This window comes from Nerophis lumbriciformis, linkage group LG05 (assembly GCF_033978685.3).
Source record: "Nerophis lumbriciformis linkage group LG05, RoL_Nlum_v2.1, whole genome shotgun sequence".
Taxonomy (NCBI): domain Eukaryota; kingdom Metazoa; phylum Chordata; class Actinopteri; order Syngnathiformes; family Syngnathidae; genus Nerophis; species Nerophis lumbriciformis.
The window spans coordinates 42990681-43013937 of NC_084552.2; the positions used below are offsets into that span (position 1 = coordinate 42990681).

General features: G+C 38.5%; 1 protein-coding gene across 1 annotated transcript in view; it reads right to left on the reverse strand.

Annotated features, from left to right (window-relative positions):
• LOC133605863 (multiple PDZ domain protein) overlaps positions 1-23257 on the reverse strand; it is a 66595-nt gene that overhangs the window by 35233 nt on the left and 8105 nt on the right. Inside the window, exons 3-16 of the mRNA XM_061959185.1 lie at positions 21259-21425; positions 17287-17451; positions 17073-17215; positions 16140-16290; positions 15939-16061; positions 13914-14135; positions 13727-13835; positions 13302-13390; positions 12526-12742; positions 6544-6606; positions 6356-6459; positions 6133-6279; positions 5902-6069; positions 806-994 (exon numbers count right to left, since the gene is read on the reverse strand). Of these exons, the coding sequence (XP_061815169.1) occupies positions 806-994; positions 5902-6069; positions 6133-6279; positions 6356-6459; positions 6544-6606; positions 12526-12742; positions 13302-13390; positions 13727-13835; positions 13914-14135; positions 15939-16061; positions 16140-16290; positions 17073-17215; positions 17287-17451; positions 21259-21425 (2057 nt within the window). The remainder of the gene's footprint in view (positions 1-805; positions 995-5901; positions 6070-6132; positions 6280-6355; positions 6460-6543; positions 6607-12525; positions 12743-13301; positions 13391-13726; positions 13836-13913; positions 14136-15938; positions 16062-16139; positions 16291-17072; positions 17216-17286; positions 17452-21258; positions 21426-23257) is intronic.

Sequence of the window (23257 nt, forward strand, 5' to 3'; positions counted from 1 at the left end):
ATACTTCTCTTGTTGCCAGATTTGTATTTGACTTTATTAAATGTATGGATATTGTTAATGTTTAATGCTGCGCAGAAGAAGAGGATAGGAAAAAAAAAAAAAAAGAAGAAGACAGAGTGGGAAATTGTTAATGTATGTCTGTATATATTTTTTTCTTCTTTCTATCTCCTTCTCCTGTATGGCGCAGCATTAAACATGAACAGAAATATTACGTAATATAAGAGTACTTTGCCATTTGTTCCTAAATAAAAATATATTATGTATGATAATAATAAGCCAAAAAAACCTGCCAAAAAACAATAAAATGGTAATCCGTTCCAAAGTCAGACTTTCCTTTACTTACAGCATGTATTTTTTTCTGAACATTTTACCATTCATGGCAAACATTCAAGTGTAAAAATAAGTTAACCACTGTTACGAGTAAAAAAAGAATAAATAAATAAAATGGTAAAGGTATAACGGTAATGGTGGTCTTTGAGTTCACTTTTTAACATTTTTATTTTGCAGTTAAGTAAAAAGAAGAAAACCACTGCGGGTTCTGCTTACTTAACTCGCAATCTGGACATACCAGTAATTTGAAATGTTTCACCAAAAATAAAATATAATATTTTTCTGGACAATTCCAAATTTGCACTAAGATTTCACTTGGATCAGAGGCTAGAACCATTCCTCAGGGGCGCCACTATGTCCCCCCTTTTATTTTTTTGCGTGCGTGCGCCCTCACACAGATTGCGCCCAGGGCGGTCGCCCACATTGCCATAGCAACAACCTGCCCTGCTTGACATAATCCAAAGTATAATCCCACCTGGTAGTCCAGAATGCTGAATCCCAGTCCCCCGGCTCCCTTTTCCAACTCGATATTCTGGATCTCCAGCTCCCACATGGCCAGCGGGGATACTATAGCCTTGGGGGTTGTATTGTTTGCTGTCGCTTCTTCTGTCGTCAATGTCGTATTGACCTCGAACGGCGGCACGCTGATTAAGTCAATTGGTTTCTGCAAAGAGATGCAAAATGCCTATTTGAGATGCTCAAGCCTTTGGAAGACATAAAAAACCACTCGCTGCCTATTTGAGGCGTCATATTCCAGGCTAATGTTGCTGAGGTCTAACCGGAATTCTTCTTTGTGAAGACTTCTTCTATCTTGTTCAGCAGCCTGGAGGGCCAATAAAGCAGCCAACAGCTCAGGATGACCTAATGTACTTGTTGACAGTTTGTACAGTATACTGTAGACAGAATCTTTATACTATGAAGAACCTCATCTAGACGTTTATTTAAAAAGGTAATTTTTCTCTCAAAATCACATCATCAAAATTATTTTTAAAACAAAAATACACAAAAAGACAAAGCCAAATAAAAGGATAGTTAAAATATGACTTATTATAAAATGTAAATTTATTGATTCTGATTATTAATATAGATACATGTATTCATAGTACTTTTTGAAAATCACTGACCATTTACCTGTTTTTACTTTGTATGACTGTCATCTCAAGAAAACCAAAGACACTATGGCAAAAATCTGTAAACGAATAACAACTGAGGAAACAATCTGTGTCCGAAACAATAGTTTAGCAGTTCAGGATTGGACTTTAGTTTACAGAGAACCAAATGTGAACAGTGTTTATTGTAATTTTTTAGACATCTTTACTTTGCTGCATAAAGTTAAAGTTAAAGTTAAAGTACCAATGATTGTCACACACACACTAGGTGTGGCGAGATTATTCTCTGCATTTGACCCATCACCCTTGATCACCCCCTGGGAGGTGAGGGGAGCAGTGGGGAGCAGTGGGCAGCAGCGGTGGCCGCGCCCGGGAATCATTTTGGTGATTTAACCCCCAATTCCAACCCTTGATGCTGAGTGCCAAGCAGGGAGGTAATGGGTCCCATTTTTATAGTCTTTGGTATGACTCGGCCGGGGTTTGAACTCACAACCTACCGATCTCAGGGCGGACACTCTAACCACTAGGCCACTGAGTAAATAATAAACATTGCCCTGTGAAATAATACTTTATAAAAGGAAAAAATAAAAATAGCCCTTGATCACAAAAGGGATGATTAATGCCTGTAAAAAGAAAAACAATCTCTACAAACTGTTCATCAAAATAGAAACAAAATAAATCAAACAACGATACAAGAAGTACAAAAATAAATTAACTGATATTATAAGAAGAAGCAAACGGTTATCCATCCATCCATCCATTTTCTACCGCTTATTCCCTTTGGTATTATCAAAAAAAACTATATGAAAACAAAAACAATATAAAAGAAACTTGGGATGTTTTGAATAGTCTAATCAAACAAGGATATTCAAAGTTGACATATCCTGACTACTTTATTAATGAAAACGGTGAAGATTATAATATACGGTAAGTATTGTAGTGAATAAGTTAAATCGTTTTTTTGTAAATGTTGGTCCTAAGTTGACTGTTGATATCCAAGACAATGGAGTTACAAAATCAACTATTGAACAGAATTCTTTGTCATTCTTCCTCTCAGCTACAAATGAGCAGGAAGTGACAAACATTGTGCGGAAGTGTAAAAGTAAGCGCTCCACTGACTGCCATGACATCAACATGATATTGGTTCAAAAGGTTATACTGAATATTGTAAAACCCTTAACTTATATATGTAACCTATCATTCCAGACTGGCTGCTTTCCATGTCAAATGAAATTCGCTAAGGTAACTCCGCTCTTCAAAAGTGACAGCAAACACGCTTTCACCAATTACAGACCAATCTCTCTTTTGCCTCAGTTCTCAAAAATCTTAGAGAAACTATTTAACTCTCGACTTGAATCTTTTCTTGAGAAGCATCATATAATTAATGACGGTCAGTATGGCTTTAGGTCCAAACGAACAACCTCAATGGCGATAACTGAAGCTATTGAAGAAATTACTAATGCACTGGAGCATAAAATATATACAGTTGGTATCTTTATTGATCTAAAGAAAGCCTTTGATACCATTAATCATTCAATTCTACTAGATAAAATGGAAAGATATGGAATTAGGGGGCTGGCTGGAGACTGGTTAAAAAGTTATTTAACAGGGAGGGTACAGTTTGTAAAAATGGGTACATTTTTATCTGATACTCTTGGCATTGCTTGTGGTGCCCCCCAAGGGTCCGTGTTGGGGCCCAAACTGTTTAATGTATATATCAATGATATGTTTAATACATCCAAAGTACTGAAATGTATACTATTTGCAGACGACACAAATATATTCCACAGTAGTGATGACTATAATGAGCTCATAAATACAGTAAACACAGAACTAAATAGTAAAAAAATGGATGGACACAAATAAATTACCTTGAATATAAATAAAACTAAGATAGTGATGTTTGGAAATCGCAACATAACGTCTGAACAGAAAATAAGTATTGATGGTACCCAAATTGAAATCGTAAATGAGAATACATTTTTGGGAGTAATAATTGATAGTAAACTATCATGGAAACCTCATGTCAGACACATTAAAACAAAAATCTCCAAAAGCCTCTCAATTATAAACAAAGCAAAACTATACCTCAATGAAAATGCACTCCATACTCTATACTGCATCTTGGTACTCCCATACCTTACATACTGTGTTGATGTATGAGGAATTACTTACCACAACACAATTTATCCTCTGATCATATTACAGAAAAGAGCAGTGCGGATCATTCACAACGTTGGTTATTTAGAACATACTCATAATCTGTTTATGCAATCAATGTTGCTCAAATTTGATGACCTTGTTAAATATAATACATTAATAATCTTATATAAAGCTTTAAAAAAATTATTGCCGCCTAATCTACAACGTTTTTTTATAAAACGAGTGCAGGCTCATAACTTGAGAGGCTTTGGATATTTCTCATTGCCGAGAGCTCAAACCACTTGTTAACGTTTTTGTGGAACAAAGTGGATTTACAACACAAGCAATGCCAAACTATTAATGGATTTAAACTATTATACAAACATCGGGTCTGGTTCAAATACAGAGATGAGGGTCTTTAATTTGACCTGCTGTTATACTCTGTCTCAAAGTGTTAACATGTGCTCAATATTTCCTTACCATTATTGCTATGTTGTCTATTACCATTTTTGCTATGTTGTCCATAACCATTGTTGGTATTTTGTCTATTACCATTGTTGGTGTATTCATTCTTTCTACATTGTTGATACAAATTATTGTTACAGTGTAATAATTATTGTTACCTGTGGTAATGCTACTATGATACATTTGTATTATAATCCTTAAACAAAGTAACAGTGAAACTCATGGGAATAATCACTGAATGGAGAACTGGGAGTGGGATTAAATAAATGATCTTCTTCCCACTCCCTTTCAGGCAAAACTGGACAATCATGCATTACATACTATACATTACCTTTTGCACTATATTAATTTATATTATTAAGTGTTGTCACCTTTGTACTTTTTTTATGTCATTGCCTGAAATAAATGAATAAATGAAAATGAAATGAAAATGAAATGAAAATGAAATGAAAATGAAATGAAAAGACGAAGACTATTACAAATGTAATTACCGTATATCAAATTGTGTAATGCAATTTTAATTAATTATACTGAGATTATTTTATATTTATTAACTTTAATCTGAGGTATAAATAATTATAAATACCATTAAATAAAAAAAGGAAAAAATCAAAAATCAAAAATGCCATCAAATAATAAGCACGTATTTTTCGGAGTAGAAGTCGCACCTGCCGAAAATGCATAATAAAGAAGGAAAAAAACCATATAATAAGTCGCACTGGAGTATAAGTCGCATTTTTGGGGGGAAATTTATTTGATAAAACCCAATACCAAGAATAGACATTTGAAAGGCAATTTAAAATAAATAAAGAATAGTGAACAACAGGCTGAATAAGTGTACGTTATATGAGGCATAAATAACCAACTGAGAACGTGCCTGGTATGTTAACGTAACATATTATGGTAAGAATCATTCAAATAACTATAACATATAGAACATGCTATACGTTTACCAAACAATCTGTCACTCCTAATCGCTAAATCCCATGAAATCTTATACATCTAGTCTCTTATGTGAATGAGCTAAATAATATTATTTGATATATTACGGTAATGTGTTAATAATTTCACACATAAGTCGCTCCTGAGAATAAGTCGCACCCCTGGTCAAACTATGAAAAAAATTGCAACTTATAGTCCGAAAAATACGGTAACTAAAAGTAATTCAATAATTTTAAAAAGGTAATGATGTACAGACAACATAGATTATATATATATATATATATATATATATATATATATATATATATAAAACAAGTGAATGGACAATTTTATTATCTCACATTTTAATTAATGCAAAATTACTTTTATTTTTTATTTTTGGCACGTACAAACTTCATATGACCAATATAGTTGTATCATGATCCAATTTATATATTTCATGACATTTTTAAAAACTAGTTAATGGAATTTGTATTCAGGTATTTAATGGCATTCTTAGTTAATGCAATTAAAATTAAATAAACCTGTTAATCAAAGAGGTGCTACATGTCAGCATCTAATTTGCTTATTTGGAGATGACGCATGTAATAGTAAATGGACGATGATGAAGGGTCACACAGCAGGACCCCGTTGCTCGTTGAGAAGAGCATACCTGCCTTCATGTCAGTCTACAATTAGGCAAGAGAAAGATTAGACTAGATTTGTTGCTAGTTAGAATACATACTGTCACCCAGTGTACAAAGTTATGACAACAGCTACATTTGCAGAGAATCCCATTGTGAGTGAGGGAGAACAGGTAGCGACAAATCTATTTGAGGTGGTCCAGGTTTATTTGGGGTGGGCTGCCACAAATGGTTGAATATCTGAGAAACGGTGTGGTGGGCAGGATCAGTGATCATGGGGAACAAAATACCTTTAATTTGGATCTGGCAGATAACGCTTCAGACTCTTCTTCTTTGGAAGCGTTGTCCTGTTGGTGGGGGGCGGGTCTGCAGCAGGTCATGTACACACAAAGGGGAAGCTCCTTCAAGATCCGGACCACCTCCTTGTGAGTCTCACCAATTAGGGCTATACCGTTCACCTAAGTCCAGAAGTACATCAGTGGATTCCACATGTAACACTCTGGTTTTTGTTGGTTGTTTACCTCAACTAGTTCATCCCCACTGAACAGCGTACCACAGCGGCCAACGGGGCCCTCGGGCAGCACGGAGCGGATGTAGTGATGGCCACCGCTGGCTTCCAGGCTGATGCCCAGGCCGCTGCTCTCGTTAAACTTCTCCACCTGAGCCACCTATTGATTACAAATTCATACACTAATATGCATTAATATCTTTTTTTTAGATGCTTTAGTCTGTGCTTTGACTTACGACAACTTCATTGTTAGCCCCCAGAATCTCCTGCCACTTCTTTACCAGTTCCTCCTCCTCATAGGGCGTCAGCGTTGTCCCTTTATCAAGTAAAGAGTAAAAATCTACAAGACAATACTACTGTGTTTGTCGCTAGGAAGCAGCCGTTATCTGGCACTCTCCCCTTCCCCACTCGTAATCCTCCCTACCTTGTTTGTCCTCTGTCAGTTGATCTACAGCAGCAGTTTCTTTGCTCTTTGTCTCTTTTTCATCTGAGCAAATGCACAAAAGAACAATGACACGCGCACACACGCACACACACACACACATACACAGATTAGAGGAATAGCATACTGACTCACAACTGAACTGCAGCAAAAATGCAAACCAAAACTAGCTATTAGCAAGTAGTTAATTGTTAGAATGTGCACGGTGTCTTAAATTGTTTAAGTTTTAATATTAATTCCAATTGTGCTTGAGATGATAAATATAGAACAGGAAGAAACCTACAACATTAGTAATGTAATGAATTTGATACAAAATGAATATATGCCAGCATGAATACATTTATATGCAACTAGGGATGGGTACCTTTCACATTTAAACCGATACGGTACCATATCCCAGTACCTGGGAATCAATACAAGTACTTAATGGTATCAATTGTCTGTACGCTGTGGGCCTTCATGTGATAATAAATGTCTGTACATAAAGCCGACAAAACTGAAGATAACTTTCTCTTTTTTTTAATTGATAAACTAAGATATCACAGAAAGTACGCATTCCTTCTAGTTTGTCCTTGGTGTGTTGCCGTAATCAGGAACTAGTCTTTGCCATCAAGTTATGGTAAATGGTAAATGGATTATACTTGTAAAGCGCTTTTCTACCTTCAAGGTACTCAAAGCGCTTTGACAATATTTCCACATTCACACACACATTCACACACTGATGGCGGGAGCTGCCATGCAAGGCGCTAACCACGACCCATCAGGAGCAAGGGTGAAGTGTCTTGCTCAAGGACACAACGGACGTGACTAGGGTGGTAGAAGTCGGGGATTGAACCAGGAACTCTCAGGTTGCTGGCACGACCACTCTCCAAACTGAGCCACGCCGTCCCAAGTTGAATGTGCAAGTTTTGTCTTTTGTTGAGACTTACAAAGTGTTTATACTGATGGTATTGTACAAACCCCGTTTCCATATGAGTTGGGAAATTGTGTTAGATGTAAATATAAACGGAATAATAATAATAATAATGGATTAGATTTATATAGCGCTTTTCTAGACACTCAAAGCGCTTCACAGAGAAGTGAGAACCCATTATTCATTCACACCTGGTGGTGGTAAGCTACTTTCGTAGCCACAGCTGCCCTGGGGTAGACTAACTGAAGCGTGGCTGCCAGTTTGCGCCTACGGCCCCTCCGACCACCACCTATCATTCATCATTCATTCACCGGTGTGAGCGGCACCGGGGGCAAGAGTGAAGTGTCCTGTCCAAGGACACAACAGCAGCGATTTGGATGGTAAGAGGCGGGGAGCGAACCTGCAACCCTCACGTTTCTGGCACGGCCGCTCTACCCACTACGCCATGCCGCCCCTACATACAATGATTTGCAAATCCTTTTCAACCCATATTCAATTGAATGCACTACAAAGACAAGATATTTGATGTTCAAACTCATAAACTTTATTTTTTTTTGCAAATAATAATTAACTTAGAATTTCATGGCTGCAACACGTGCCAAAGTAGTTGGGAAAGGGCATGTTCACCACTGTGTTACATCACCTTTTCTTTGAACAACACTCAATAAACGATTGGGAACTGAGGAAACTAATTGTTGAAGCTTTGAAAGTGGAATTCTCTCCCATTCTTGTTTTATGTAGAGCTTCAGTCGTTCAACAGTCCGGGGTCTTCGCTGTCGTATTTTACGCTTCATAATGCGCCACACATTTTCAATGGGAGACAGGTCTGGACTACAGGCGGGCCAGGAAAGTACCCGCACTCTTTTTTTACGAAGTCACGCTGTTGTAACACGTGCTGAATGTAGCTTGGCATTGTCTTGCTGAAATAAGCAGGGGCGTCCATGAAAAAGACGGCGCTTGGATGGCAGCATATGTTATTTCAAAACCTGTATGTACCTTTCAGCATTAATGGTGCTTTCACAGATGTGTAAGTTACCCATGCCTTGGGCACTAATGTACCCCCATACCATCACAGATGCTGGCTTTTGAACTTTGCGTCCGGATGACACGATGTCGAATATTTACAAAAACAATTTGAAATGTGGACTCATCAGACAACAGAACACTTTTCCACTTTGCATCAGTCCATCTTAGATGATCTCGGGCCCAGAGAAGCCGGCGGCGTTTCTGGATGTTGTTGATAAATGGCTTTCGCTTTGCATAGTACAGCTTTAACTTGCACTTACAGATCTAGCGACGAACTGTATTTAGTGACATTGGTTTTCTGAAGTGTTCCTGTGCCCATGTGGTGATATCCTTTAGAGATTTATGTCGGTTTTTGATACAGTGCCGTCTGAGGGATCGAAGGTCACTGTCATTCAATGTTGGTTTCCGGCCATGCCGCTTACGTGGAGTGCTTTCTCCAGATTCTCTGAACCTTTTGATGATATTATGGACCGTAGATGATGAAATACCTACATTTCTTGCAATTGCACTTTGAGAAACGTTGTTCTTAAACTGTTTGACTATTTGCTCATGCAGTTGTGGACAAAGAGGTGTACCTCGCCCCATCCTTTCTTGTGAAAGACTGAGCATTTTTTGTGAAGCTGTTTTTATACCCAATCATGGCAACCACATGTTCCCAATTAGCTTGCACACTTGTGGGATGTTCTAAATAAGTGTTTGATGAGCATTCCTCAACTTTATCAGTATTTATTGCCACCTTTCCCAACTTTTTTGTCACGTGTTGCTGGCATCAAATTCTAAAGTTAATGATTATTTGCAAAAAAAATAATATGTTTATCAGTTTGAACATCAAATATGTTGTCTTTGTAGCATATTCAACTGAATATGGGTTGAAAATGATTTGCAAATCATTGTATTCCGTTTATATTTACATCTAACACAATTTCCCAACTCATATGGAAACGGGGTTTGTAGTTATTACACACCAACTGTTTGATTGTAGCGTGCATCTTAGTTGTAGTTCTGATTTTCAAATTGTTGAAATCGCTACAAAAAATCACAAATGTAAATCAGCAAAAAGCCAAACAACACCACTTGCACATTAGCATGCGAGCGCGGGGAACCTGAGCAGACCACCGACCGCATCATCACCATCTGCCCCCTGTACAAACCACCTTCTACTGAGGGCCTCTCGAGTGAGGCTAAACGACACAGATCTGGATGTTTGAGGATGATACACGAAAAAAGAAGATGTGTATGGCATATCCACTGTAAATTAGCATCGAGCTAGCGCCTTACTTTTATCGGCTTTCTATCAGGCATGCTCATTTTGTTAGAAAATGGCAACATTTTTATTATTTGTCTGTTTGCTCGCCAAGTGCTTGAGATGGTGCTAAGCCTGCAACCCGACATGACGTCACGTGCAACAAAGGTACCGAAAAATGGTACCGTGTGATTTTACGTGAATTGGACTTCCGTCGGTACTTATAAAAGTACTGAGTTCGATACCAATCAAAACACACAACTCAACACTTGTTATCTTAGAAATACCTGTGAAACGTCCCTAGGTGTCAATGTTTTCACAGAGGGCCCCATTCTCCGTTTTGCAATTAAATTTTTTTCCCCACACGTAAAGTTACGCACGTTCCCCTTATCTTTTTTTAAATGTTTTATCTTTTTTTTTTCCCTCTTATTTGTATTGTTGCAACCAGCCTGTAAACACGTTGACCAAAAGTGCGTAAATCTGGAAAGAAGGCGTGCTCATTACTAACAGCGTGGACTTTGCCGTCACGCCTTTTTTTCTAGGTTGCGTAAAAAGAATGGGTGTTTTACTACTGCTTGTAAATGTCATTGAAATCCATGAAAGAGATAAGACTTTAAATTTGAAAAGGCTTTATCAATCCATGCAGGGCTTGTCACATATACGTGTGTCGTCATGGTGATGTAGTGCGTATGCTCCCATAACAGTGTATTCTTCCTGGTTGGATGTGAATATTAGGCAGAAGATGAAACTTTGTTTCACTTGTCATTATAACCACCCTGATGTTATTTGTGATGTTAAAAGTTCTGTTTGGTACATATATTTGTGAAACCGTGACACATCAGAGGGGCCAAACAGCTGTCTGTGTGTGCTTTTTTGCGAATGTGCAAGAGCGAGGGAGCGTGACAGTTTGATGTTAACTGTCAAAACAATATCAATGGAATCAATCAATAGACACTACATTGTACATGTATTTTCTGTTAAATAGTTACGTGGTTCAATGACCACGGTCCGGTAGTATTGAACGTCCGTAAGTACCAGGATGTCCATACACGGTCAATATACACGGGGTCCCCTTCCGCTGTGGTCCCACTCACGAAACAACGATGTGCATTTAGATTTTTGATAGTTGGCCCTAGTGTGTGAGTGTGAATGCTTGTCTGTCTGTCTGTTGTGTTGGCCCAGCGATGAGGTGGTGACTTGTCCAGGGTGTACCCGGCCTGGTATGAGTTCCACCCCACCCTCCCTTCCCCCCCAATACTGAGTGGCATTGTGGTCCTTTTATCATCATCTCAATGCATGTTTCCAGGTGCTTCAATTGAAGCGATCAGAATAAATCTGATAGTTTTCCGGAAGTTTCTTTTATCAAAACTATGTGTAGTGTACACTGCATTCAAACTTCAAGTGCAATATAATTTTTCACCTTCTTCGAGCGCTGGACTTATTGCAGCCTCAGAGGCGCGTAAGAAAAAAAGTCGATTGGAGAATATGCGGAAGGCCCGATTTGACAAGGAACTCTCACATTTAAGACTTTCTCCACCAAAAGTGCACATTGGATGAAGGTGCGCTCTGACAGACTTAAGTGGAGGGGGAGAATGTGCTGCACAGCAATAATCCACACAACTACGCAGCTTTTTTCACCTAAGTACATGGGAGACTAGGGCCCATGATGCATATAGTACTTTGGCCTCAGGCTAACCAAATATCCATCCATCCATTTTCTACCGGTTGTCTCTCTCGCGGGGGCGGCTGGAGCCTATTCTACCTGTATTCGGGCAGGAGGCGTGGTACACCCTGGACAAGTCGCCATCTCATCGCAGGGCTAACCTAACAATTAGGTGAAATGTATCTGATATTGGTCGAATATGTACCTAATATTTAGGCCAAATGAGTCTACATAAGATTTCAGCCTATGATATCCTTAATAATATGGTCGCAAGTGAACCTAATACTCTAGTTCATTATGTTATCATACATGACCAAACATGGTCAAGGATCACATTGAGTTTTGTTGGCCCATTGTTGTAGGATGGTGGGTTGTGTAGGAGGGTGCTGGGACATTTGGACATGTGCATTTGGGAGTTCGCAGATGGTTGGGTTTGGTTTGCCTGCGGAGTTTGGGGTGCGTTTTTTCCATTCCATTGAAGGGTTTCGCTCGTGGGCCTGACGTCCTTAGCGCATATGAGTTGTGTACATTGAACACAGGAAGTGAACACGTTTATTTGTTTAATATTGTGGTATGTAGAATGGGTAGGATCAAATAAGTTATTCTATTCACGACACCTTTTTCGCACATGTTCAGTTGTGTAATTAACAAACTCAACATTTTGTCTGCAGGGTTACCTACCTGTATTAATTTGGGTGTACCCCAAAAATGTGGCCTGGGTGGACCTAATGTCAAAGAGGTGTCCATAAATATTTTGCCTCTTGGGTGGCTCTAATAATGTGTACGCACAGGTTTTGGCTTTACGTTGACCTAATATTCTGACCTTAGGCATACCTAATATTTTACCCTTTGGTGTACCGAATATTTCGGCCAAATATGTCCCCAATATTTTTTGGTGTACCTAATATTTTCACCGCAAATGCATGTAATATTTTGGCCTCAGGTGTAAAAAATGTTCACGTTAAATAAGTACCTTAATACATAATGAACCAAATAATTTGGCTTCATGTAGCCTTGATATTTTATCTGCAAGTGTAATTGCAGTAATATCAGCAACATAATATTTTGTGTGTACCTGATATTTTTGCTGTTGGTAAACCTAATATACCCTTCGCTTACCTTGTTCTGCTTCCTTCTGCTTCTCTATCACCTCCAGCTCCATCAGAGCGGCGGCAGCCAGTGGGGGCAGGACGGTAACGACAGGGGCCACGGCAGGGGGGATCTCCTCAGGCCGGAAGCCTCGGCGAATCAGCTTGAGGTGGACGGCCTGGCCCGTGTGACGCAAGACTTCCACTGCTTGTTGATTAGTGTAGCCCTGGATGTTGACGCCATCCACCTGCAGGGGGCAATAAATAAAAGTAAAGTAAGTACTGAACAAGATATTATTCAATAACTAAAAAAATGGTTTTTATTTTTTTTAAATTCAGATAAAACAACACTAATATTAGTGTGGGATAATTGCTGTTTAATTTTGTGGTTGAAATGCTTTGCATCAATTTCAAAGAAACTTTAAACTGGTGATATCCTTTAAAATTTATATTCAAGTGGACTAAATTTTATGTAATTTTACTTGACAAAAATGTAAAATTTTGCAAACTAAAACCATACTAACACTAAATAAATTTTGATGACAAGAGTATGACTAAAATTAAAACACATTTTGTCAAAAAAGAACAACATAAAAACTAATCTATAATTAAATCTGAAGTAAATACTGCTGTAAATGTTACATTGATAATAATTTGTACTTAATGTCAATAATATAAACTTTCCAATTCAAAAAGAATGAGCCATTAACTGTTAATTCATCATCATTATGTAAATCCCCACACTGCTTATACGGTTGCAAATTATACGAGCAATTATAATCATTAATATTAATCATAGATACTTACAGCCACTATCTGGTCTCCCACATGAATACGTCCATCTTGATCCACGGCGCTGTCCTTTGTGATGCTCTTGACGAAAATACCAGACGGCTCTAAGGAGTCAAGAACAATTACAAATAATTTTAAGACATATTTTTAGATTTATTTTTATTTTATTAGTTTTTTTATTCATGGTCTACAAAAACAAATAATTTAAAATATGCATTTCCAAAGGGTTCAATCTGTTAAATCCTACCTACATTAAATAAAAACACACAACTTAACATAATAACATACCAGCATAAAACAAGATAATATAGCGCAGCATTACTTAAAATAACATAACGTAGTATAGGACAGCATATCACATCATAACAGCATAGAATGTCTTAACATAATATAGTATAGTTAAACATCATATAGCGTAATGTACAGTATAGTAGTGTAACCTGAATTTTTATCCCCAACATAACCAGCAATCGTGATCCCCAGGCCTTGGTTGTTCTTGGTGAGGCTGACGTCAAATCCTCCAGCCCCTTCGTCCCCCCCTTCATAACCCTGTTAAAACAAGCAGTTAATCATAACATATCATATTATGACATTTTGCATCATTTTGCTTCAAAGGCAACGACCAACCTTGTCCACCTCCTGTCTCTCCTGCTCCTCTTCCTGCTGGATCTCTTCCGGTGTGAAGGAGGACACGGAGGGATTTTCCACATCCACGTGTCCCCTGGTAATGACAAGTTTCACCCTGTTTCCACACTGCCGCAGGACCTGTGCCACCTGCTCGCTGCCCATGCCGTACAGGTCGGTGTCACCGATTCTTAGAATGTGGTCTCCGCTTCGCAAGCGTCCATCCTGAAGCCCACACAACAATTAATTAAAACAATTGTGTCTTATAGTGGTTGAGATACATTGTAAGAACATCTTAGATCATTAGAACATCATAGATTATGATAAGCAGAACAATCTCAGTTCCATCATCATCATTCTGTTCTTTTAGCTCCACCCTTTTAGGTACCATACATATTGTGATTAATGCCCAACATAAGGGTACCAAAACCTCCTGCCAACTTCATACAATTCAAACTCATAACATTTTGTACCATACCTAACAAAAAATACAAACACAGTACTACTTATTTGAAAATTACACTGTTTCAAAAGCAAATAATAATAATATAATACTAAAACTACTACGGTACTCCTGCTACAATAATATTGATTCGCATTTTTACATTATAATCATTTTCTGTACTAAATATTATTATTATTATTACAGCTAAGCCAAAATAATATAGAAAAACTGGAAAAGCACTCAGAGAGCTCATACCTCTGCCAGGTCATACCTTCCAGTTGTAAAAAAGTACTAAATCTAGACGATCCAAATTACTCCCAAAATGTAAAGCGTGTTCCTCATTTGACATTTCCTGCAAGTTGAATCAAAATGTGCCCATAACATTTAGAGTCATCTATAGCAGAATGAAACAGAGTGAAGCCTCTTTGTCAGTCATCCCCTGTGTTTGTCCCTGTAGGTGGAGGTGGGGCCGCAAGCATTCACCCACACACAGAAGATGAAGCTCGAATCGTAAACTAAAGGTAACATAGTAGAAATAATCTGTATCAGGCCCAAAATTTAATCAGTTGTACCTTATACATTTCCTGAGTATTTCATTTCAATAATCTATAAACATTTAGATTAATAATTTACTAAGGTATGTGTTTTGGCTTTACTGTAAGACAGTGGTGTCAATCTCAACTTGATTGCAGGCCAAATAGGATTTATTTACCCAACCTGCGCGCATACGCGCCGTAAAACACGAAAGGGCGATTAAAAAAAGATTCATGATATTTCCCGGACACTGATGTACATTGTAAGCGGACTTTTGATCGCATTTATTTACTATTTTGAACGCATAAAAAATACATTCGTCGTCCTGTATTTCATTATGATTGTGAACGATAGGCAACATTCCAAAAAGAGTGCAGTTTCCTTTTAAGAGTTCTATTTTCCGAAAGACTGAGCATCCATAATGTGTCCTAAATGGTGATGGGATGAGCTCGGAGAAGACAAGGAAAAGGGAGGGTGAGCAGGGCAGCTGCTCTGTGTGTGCGCGCTGTAAGAGTGACAGCTGTGGATGTCATGTTAATTTGGCGTGGTTGTTCATTTTATTAAAGTGATTGTAGATCGACCTCCACATCTTCCTTTCAACATCCTGGCAGAAGCTACAACATTTAATATCCACACAAAAACATCAGAATCCATGAGGTTGCTAATTTCCTTTGGGAATCCGGTAGACAGAGGCAATTTCCGGGAGTCATTTGCAAGAGTTGGCAAGTCTGAGGAGGAGGCATTTACCAATAAGCTTTGTTGTCGTTACAATTATTACTTTTGACTGTGTGATCATGCATCTTTATTGTGTTATTTTGTACAGAAAGGGTTTAAAATAGTAATTTGGTGTCATTTTTATTTGTGTACAATTAAATTATTGCCACTTTTGGTGGTAATCTGGCACCCTTAGTAAAAATGGTTAGTGCAATGATAAACTAGGGTGAGTGCGGGTACTCAGACTCTTTATTTTTTGCCGTACAGGCGGCTTGCATGTTGATTCTCAAATGGTCAGGAGTTTGACACAGGCTGAAAGAGATATGTGCAATTACCTGGTCCGTAATGCCTCCAGGAAGGATGGTCTTCACAATAACACCGGTCGTCTTTCCTCCCACGATACCAAAGCCCAAGCCGGTCCCGTCATTGACCAACTCAATGGTCTCCACATGTTGCCACTAGAAATAAAAAAAATAACTTGGCGGCTGATTAAAATTTAAGGTTTAATCATTTAGTGTCATGTAAGCTTCTCTTACCAGCTGAGGTATGGGTCCTCGGGCCACGGTGAGCTGCACCCTCTCAGACGCCTTCTGCAGGATGCCGATGGCCTGCTGGTGGGTCACCGTCTGATCCAGGGGCTGGCCGTTGATGGCCAGAATCTGGTCGGCTTCTTTTAGCTTTCCATCGCTACGGAGCCAGGTAAAAGAAAGCAAGAAATAAATCCAATTTGGCTTGTAATAGGGAGAATAGCGTAACTGCTGTGGCTATGGTGACGCCAGATTGTTTAATTTAGCATAGTGTGAGACTTTAGCATTAGCATCAGAGCTGAAGCTAATGTTCAAAGCATTTACGGTAGTTGGTTTTATCCGTCAGTCTACCCCAGGGCAGCTGTGGCTATGAAAGTAGCTTACCACCACCAGGTGTGAATGAATGATGGGTTCTACATGTAAAGCGACTTTGGGTACTTAGAAAAGCGCTATATAAATCCCAGGTATTATTATTATTATTATGATCGATGTTACTGATAATTAGTAACATTTTGCAGTTAAAAAAATGGAATTAAAGTAAAAGAACTCATGTTGGAACAGAAACAATATTGGTTTCACCTGGAGGTGTTTTAAAGGTATAGCTTTGCATAAAATGGGTTGTTGTTAATAAACTGAGCAGGGCAGTAACACTGTCGTAAAAGACAAAAAAAATAAAATAAAGTAAAAATACTGGTGCACTATATAGTGAGGAAACAGGAGAATTAACATTTTGCATTATTACTCTCATTAAATTGTGTTGCTCTGTTTGAACTAAGCAGTGTACGGTAGTGAGTACCATTCCCTGCTCTATGGTTGTCGTCACATTTGTTTGCCAACACTTGGACAATAATTCCACGAGATTTGTTGATCTCGTGATTTTTTTCCTTTGAAGCATTTTCTCCCCAAAAAATCTGCAAATGATGCAACTTTCCGTTAGCGTACCTGTGAGTCACGCTCCCCTCTTGAATCTCCTGTATAAAGATGCCGAGCTCGCCGCGGTTCTCGCTCTTCAGGCCCACCACGCTGAATCCCAGACCGGCTCCCGACGCAGGCTTGTGCAAGTCTACGTGAGCCACGTAGCGTCCCTGCATCACACACATAACTGTAACTTTTGGTCTTTGAACGCATTACGGTAGCATGCTAGGCGTGGCCATACCTGCGCCATGGTCTGAATATTCTGATTGAATTCTTCGCATGATGTCTTGACAGTAGGCGCCGCTGTCGAGATGTCCGAATGAGAGTCGTGACTGCTGTTGTGTTGTTGTACCGTCGTCACATGATCACTGATATCACTTCCACGCAAAGCAGGTGTGACACCTCCCTGTCAGAAACAAAATGGCGTTAATGTAAATATCTGTCATACAGTGAGTGGATCTTTGAGGTGGGTCCTTAAAAACTGCAGAGCACTTGTGTCATTTGGGAGATCTTTGACTTGCATTTTTTTTCAGTAGGTCTTTTTTTTTTTAGGCAAAGTGAAGCAAAAAAGGGGGGGCTCACTAGGAGAGATGAAAATATGTGAACAATGCAGTGGGAGGCTTTTGAGTGGAATTTAAATTAAAGGGCTGCTTGGACAGATTGTACGGTATGTTCCACTAATATTTTAACCCTAGCATGACATCTTTAGTGATACAATCATGTTTTACCGTTAGGCTGTGTTAAATTAATGTATGTCAAATTTACCCCACAAAAAATCTTGGTGACACATGTGTCTCTCCTGACCCAAAACGTCTGCTAAAAATGCAATTTGTGATCACATATTTACTATTTATACCACATTATGAACAAACACAATCTATTTAAATTTAGACGACTAGATTTCAGTTTTTAGCTTTTATTATTTGTCCACCAGATGGCGCTACTTTGTCCAATTCAAAGCATGCAGCAAAACAAAGTGGAGTAATGTAAACATACTGGTCTTTAAAGAGTTAAACGCCTCTTTAATTCACATTTGATTGGTGCTGTATATCGCAGGCTTGGTTAAGTGGAAAAAATAATATACTGTTTATTATTTTACATCACCTTTTGAGAAAGGGACATTTTTAATCGTAAAGGTCTTGGGAGTGACATTGTTTTTCTTCTGATGGCAGTTAAGATTGTATGTGTTTATAGAGTATTTTAAAACCCTCATTAAGGGTTAAACCACTTTAAAAAGGAGGTTAGATGGCTCATTTGGGTTGGGAGGCCGTCCGTCCACCGATCCATCTACTTTCTGGCTCTGGTGTTGCTATGGCATTGAGGCCACAATAGTTACAGTGGCCGCTCTGTGGTGTGTGTGTGTGTGTGAAATGGGGCAGAAAGAATTTCTTCAATGTGCAAGAAGCAGACTGGAACTTTAATCCTCTTAGCTAACAAAGCACCTTTGCGACATGCTATGCTAACAAAGGCTGATAGGTTATTGTTTGAAGCTTTACTGTGTTACAATATACTTTTTTTCCCAGCCGCTTTAACCTGACAGTGCCATGTGCTAAACTTTAGGATATAATCTGTTAATATACTGCTCATCTGCAGTAGTAATTAAAAAAAAAACAGCACATCAAGGCATCCAGATGACAATGCTGATTATAGAAATATTGTATTTGGAGATCATTTTCTGTCAGTGTTTCCCAAACATTCAAATAAATATGGACTGCCACAAATAGATGTGGCTCTACCTGTTTGTCCATGCTCATAAACACATAAATATAATGTCCCACATGTTTTGTAATGTTGATATTTAGAAACCGTGTGTCTGTGAATGCACCTTGCTGTGAGTGTAATTGGTGGATAATAGATAGATAGATAGATAGATAGATAGATAGATAGATAGATAGATAGTACTTTATTGATTCCTTCAGGAGAGTTCCCTCAGGAAAATTAAAAGTCCAGCAGCAGTGTACAGAATTGAGATCGAATTTAAAAAGTAAAAAGTAAATAATGGGGGTATAAATGGAAACAAAATAGAAAAATATTATAATAGAATAAAAATAAAAAGCAACAATGAGAATAAAAATATAACAGTAAAATAAGAATATAACAAGAGAAACTAGGCAGTAGTGACCATGTTATGAAAAGTTATTGCACTGTTATTGTTTTGCATCCCCTGTCATCTTAGTATAGAGAGGAGTTGTACAGTCTAATGGCGTGTGGGACAAAGGAGTTTGACACACCAGCAGTAATGAATTACTGCTGGTTTGGAGAGTGACGGAAAAACATGTGGAGATGCAACTTTATAATGGGACTGTAACTCTGCTTGTTAACCAACCTCATACGCACCTGGTCTGCCAGAGAATAAGAAGACAGGAGGAGTCAATGTTGCCAACTCAGCAACATTATCGCCATATTTAGCGAGTAATCAGACCCCTCTAGTAGGGCTGGACAATTAATCTAATTTTGATTTCGATTTCAATTATGGCTTCTCATGATTATGAAAATGTAACAATCAAAAAAAAATAAGATTAATGGGCCGCGTAACGTGCATACAAATTCTGGAGCTTATAACGGTGAAACAAGTGAGCAGCGAATGAGTGAAAAAAAGAGCATGTCTACTAGAAGTTTGGGATGTCAACACGATTGCTACTTTTTATTTTATACAACACTAGTATGCCTAATCAATAATCACTAAACTCAAGAACAGAAGAAGTAAGGCATGATTTTCGCATCACATAATTGGCCAATAAAATAGAATACGCTGTTAAACGTAGAATATTAGGGACATTTACATAAATGTGAGTGAAATTTTGTCATTATAATGAGAACGAACATTTGTATGGAAAAATAATGCATTCTGTACTGCTCATTCATCTCCAAATCACTTAATCGCTCCATCCTAAACTAAACAATGCGGCCAATTAAAGCACCGACTAAACTACGAAGCTAAAACGAGCAAAAACAATCCATACACCCACAACACATCTCATATGCTTGTGTTTTTGTGAATGGCATCATCGATGAAAGTGTACAAACAGCAGTAGCAACTTGAGAGGCGTTCTCTCTTTTTTTATTTTACAGCCTCAAGTCGCCTCGACTTGTCAAGCTGAGAACAACAGCACATTTTCCCTTTCACATAATTATTATGCTTTAACCCAAAATACTGGTCAAAATTGTCCAGATATGTATTGTATTCCACATTTAATTTACAAATATTTTATTATTATTTTTCATATGACACAAAAAGCACACACTATGGTGGTAAAATAAGTGTAAAAAGTAAAAAAAATTGAATTAAAAACAAAACGTAAAAACTAAATGTTATTGTTTTTTTACATTGCAATTGTTATATGAATTTATTGTTATTACTGGTATTTCACATTTTACTTGTTGTGGTTGATTTGTTACTAATTTATATATAATTATTTTGTGTATATACCGGTATATACATATATATATATATATTTATATATTTTTATTTTTTATTTTTTTTTGTCCTGTCCCCACACCTTCCAGCCTGTCTTCTTTTTCTATCCCTTCCCGCTCCGGTCCGGCTGCGACAAACGGTAAATATGTCCAAACATTTAATAAAGTCAAATACGAATAAGGAAACAAGAGAAGTATCCAACACTTCTCTTTTGATGAGTAAATCTGTACAGCAGATATGAGCATTTACATCAATAATATGATTTGCCTCAACGGGTGGACAGAGCAGACTTCATAAAATAAAATACAAATATTTGTTTGATTTACTTGGGACATCCCGCCAGATTCGGCCCACGAGTCATAGTTTGGTGACGCCTGGTTTTACCTAATAATTAATTAATTAATTGGCCATGCTCTCAACAGATCATCAAATTCACAACAAGACCTACTGTTTACACTTTTAAATTAAACATTAAGAAGCTAAAATTAGTCAATATTTTTAAAGTATATAGTGAAATAAAAAACCTACCTGTTTAATAGGTGCCAAAATGGTAACTATATAACACATATTTACATAGGCTGAGTACACAAACGTATCAAACAGTCATATTTTAACACCAAAACCTTTTTGTACTCAACAACAGAAATAAAAGACAGTAAAATGAATGTGTGAGTTTCCTTAGTCAGTCCCCGACTCCCCAACCACTTGGTCATAAAGTGAATTGCAGTCCTGTGGGACAACACTGTTGATGATGTCATCCAGTGAGGTCACCTGTAAACAGTACGTGTGCTTTACCTGGTCTCTGAGCTGCTGCACGGCCTTCTGCAAGGCCAGGATCTGGTGGAAGAGGGGACTCTGGAGCACCGACCTGAGCAGGCTTAGCTTCTCCTCGGTGGGCAACTCCCCCCGCTCCTTCAGCTTGGCCTGGAGACGCTCCACCGCCTGCAAGGCGCGTTGCGTGTCTGCAAGGCATCGCATATTTCAGTGACAGGTGTGTATGTGTTAGGGAGGGGGATAAAGGCAAGACAAAACACGGGAAGCCATTATTCATTCAAGGTGGGTTTGCTTAAAGGGGCTGTTTGCAACATTTACACAGATGCCTAGGAGGCGCCAACTTTCCAAAGTGTTTTACACAGTTAAACCGCTCTCTCACGGCTTCTACTACGTAATGGCGTAATTACGTATGTGCATAACACATGCACGTGCATTAGCTTTAGGTGTTGTTAGATAATAATAGCAATTGAAAGTAAATACTATCATAACAACAACATGACTGCAAATTGGTCGTTGCTTCTCCGGGATTGCTTTTGTATGTGTGCACGCGCTCTCTGCACCTACATGTGCCGGGTGAGTGACATCCGTAAACACCAATCATTTTATTCAAGCCGGTAAAAAAAATATTACATTAACTACTAGGGACGGCGTGGCGCAGTGGAAGAGTGGCCGTACGCGACCCGAGGGTCCCTGGTTCAATCCCCACCTAGAACCAACCTCGTCATGTCCGTTGTGTCCTGAGCAAGACACTTCACCCTTGCTCCTGATGGCTGCTGGTTAGCGCCTTGCATGGCAGCTCCCTCCATCAGTGTGTGAATGTGTGTGTGAATGGGTAAATGTGGAAGTAGTGTCAAAGCGCTTTGAGTACCTTGAAGGTAGAAAAGCGCTATACAAGTACAACCCATTTATCATTTATCATTTAACTGTGAAAAATATATACTGTACAAAATATATTCTGCTAAACCATTAATGGTAACATAAGCTAGCCGGTGGTGTTCTTGTTATATTTTTTGCTTTGAAAATTGTTACTGTGAGGAAGTTGCAAACAGCACCTTTTAGTGTTTAGTAAACTGGGACCAAAAATCATGCAATATTATCGCAATGCGTTTTAACCATAACAAGTCAAAACTTTTAAAGTCATTTTCCGCTGCATTGCTTAAGTCCTACCTATTATTGACTCAATGTTCATGCAGTCATTGGTTGGTCATCACACGGCAAAGCTAAATGGACGTGTTTTCACTCAGTTTGTGTTTTTGTCGTTACCCACATTACTTTTTTTTTGTTATTTATTAATGTTTTGGCAACTTGTAGATTTTCGTTGGTAGGTCTACATGTCAGTCATTCCACACATGGTGTCATTTAACATGTGTTTACAGTATGTCAATCCATCCATCAATTTTCTAACACTTGTCTCTATAGACGGTAATCGAAAACCGGTTCTGGTTCACAACCAGTTCCCAGTATAGCAAGTCCATGGAATCGCTTGTCATTTTTTCAAATGATTCCCTTAACGATTCCTCCGGGGAGAGGTATGATGTCACTACGTCAGACAGCAACATGGCGCCCAGGGCGGCAGAAACGCTCCGAAGCCTTTTTACAAGAAAAAATTGCAACAGCGCTACTCGTAATAATTGCAAGGCTGCTATTTCATCAAGAGAAGGACATACCAGTAATATGCTGAAACATTTGAACACACAGCAACTATAAATTAATGTGTCGTTTTGGACCGCTCTGATGTCATCCCAGCAGCAGTCATCTGGTGTTAATACAACAAGTACTAACAATTAACGCCTATAATGTTAGCGCTACTATTTGTTCAATTTTAATAAATGCCTTCTCATTGAGATGAGAATGACGAGAGACAGATTCTGACTGTGCCGAGGCGAGCACGTCTGCCGCTGGACAAATGTCACCGAGCAGCAACTAGGTTTGTGGCCAAAAGCTTGCACCCATTTGCCGCAGTAGACGCTCCTTTTTTCGGTAGGCGAATTGTAGTCAGAGAAAAGTTGCATGTTTACCT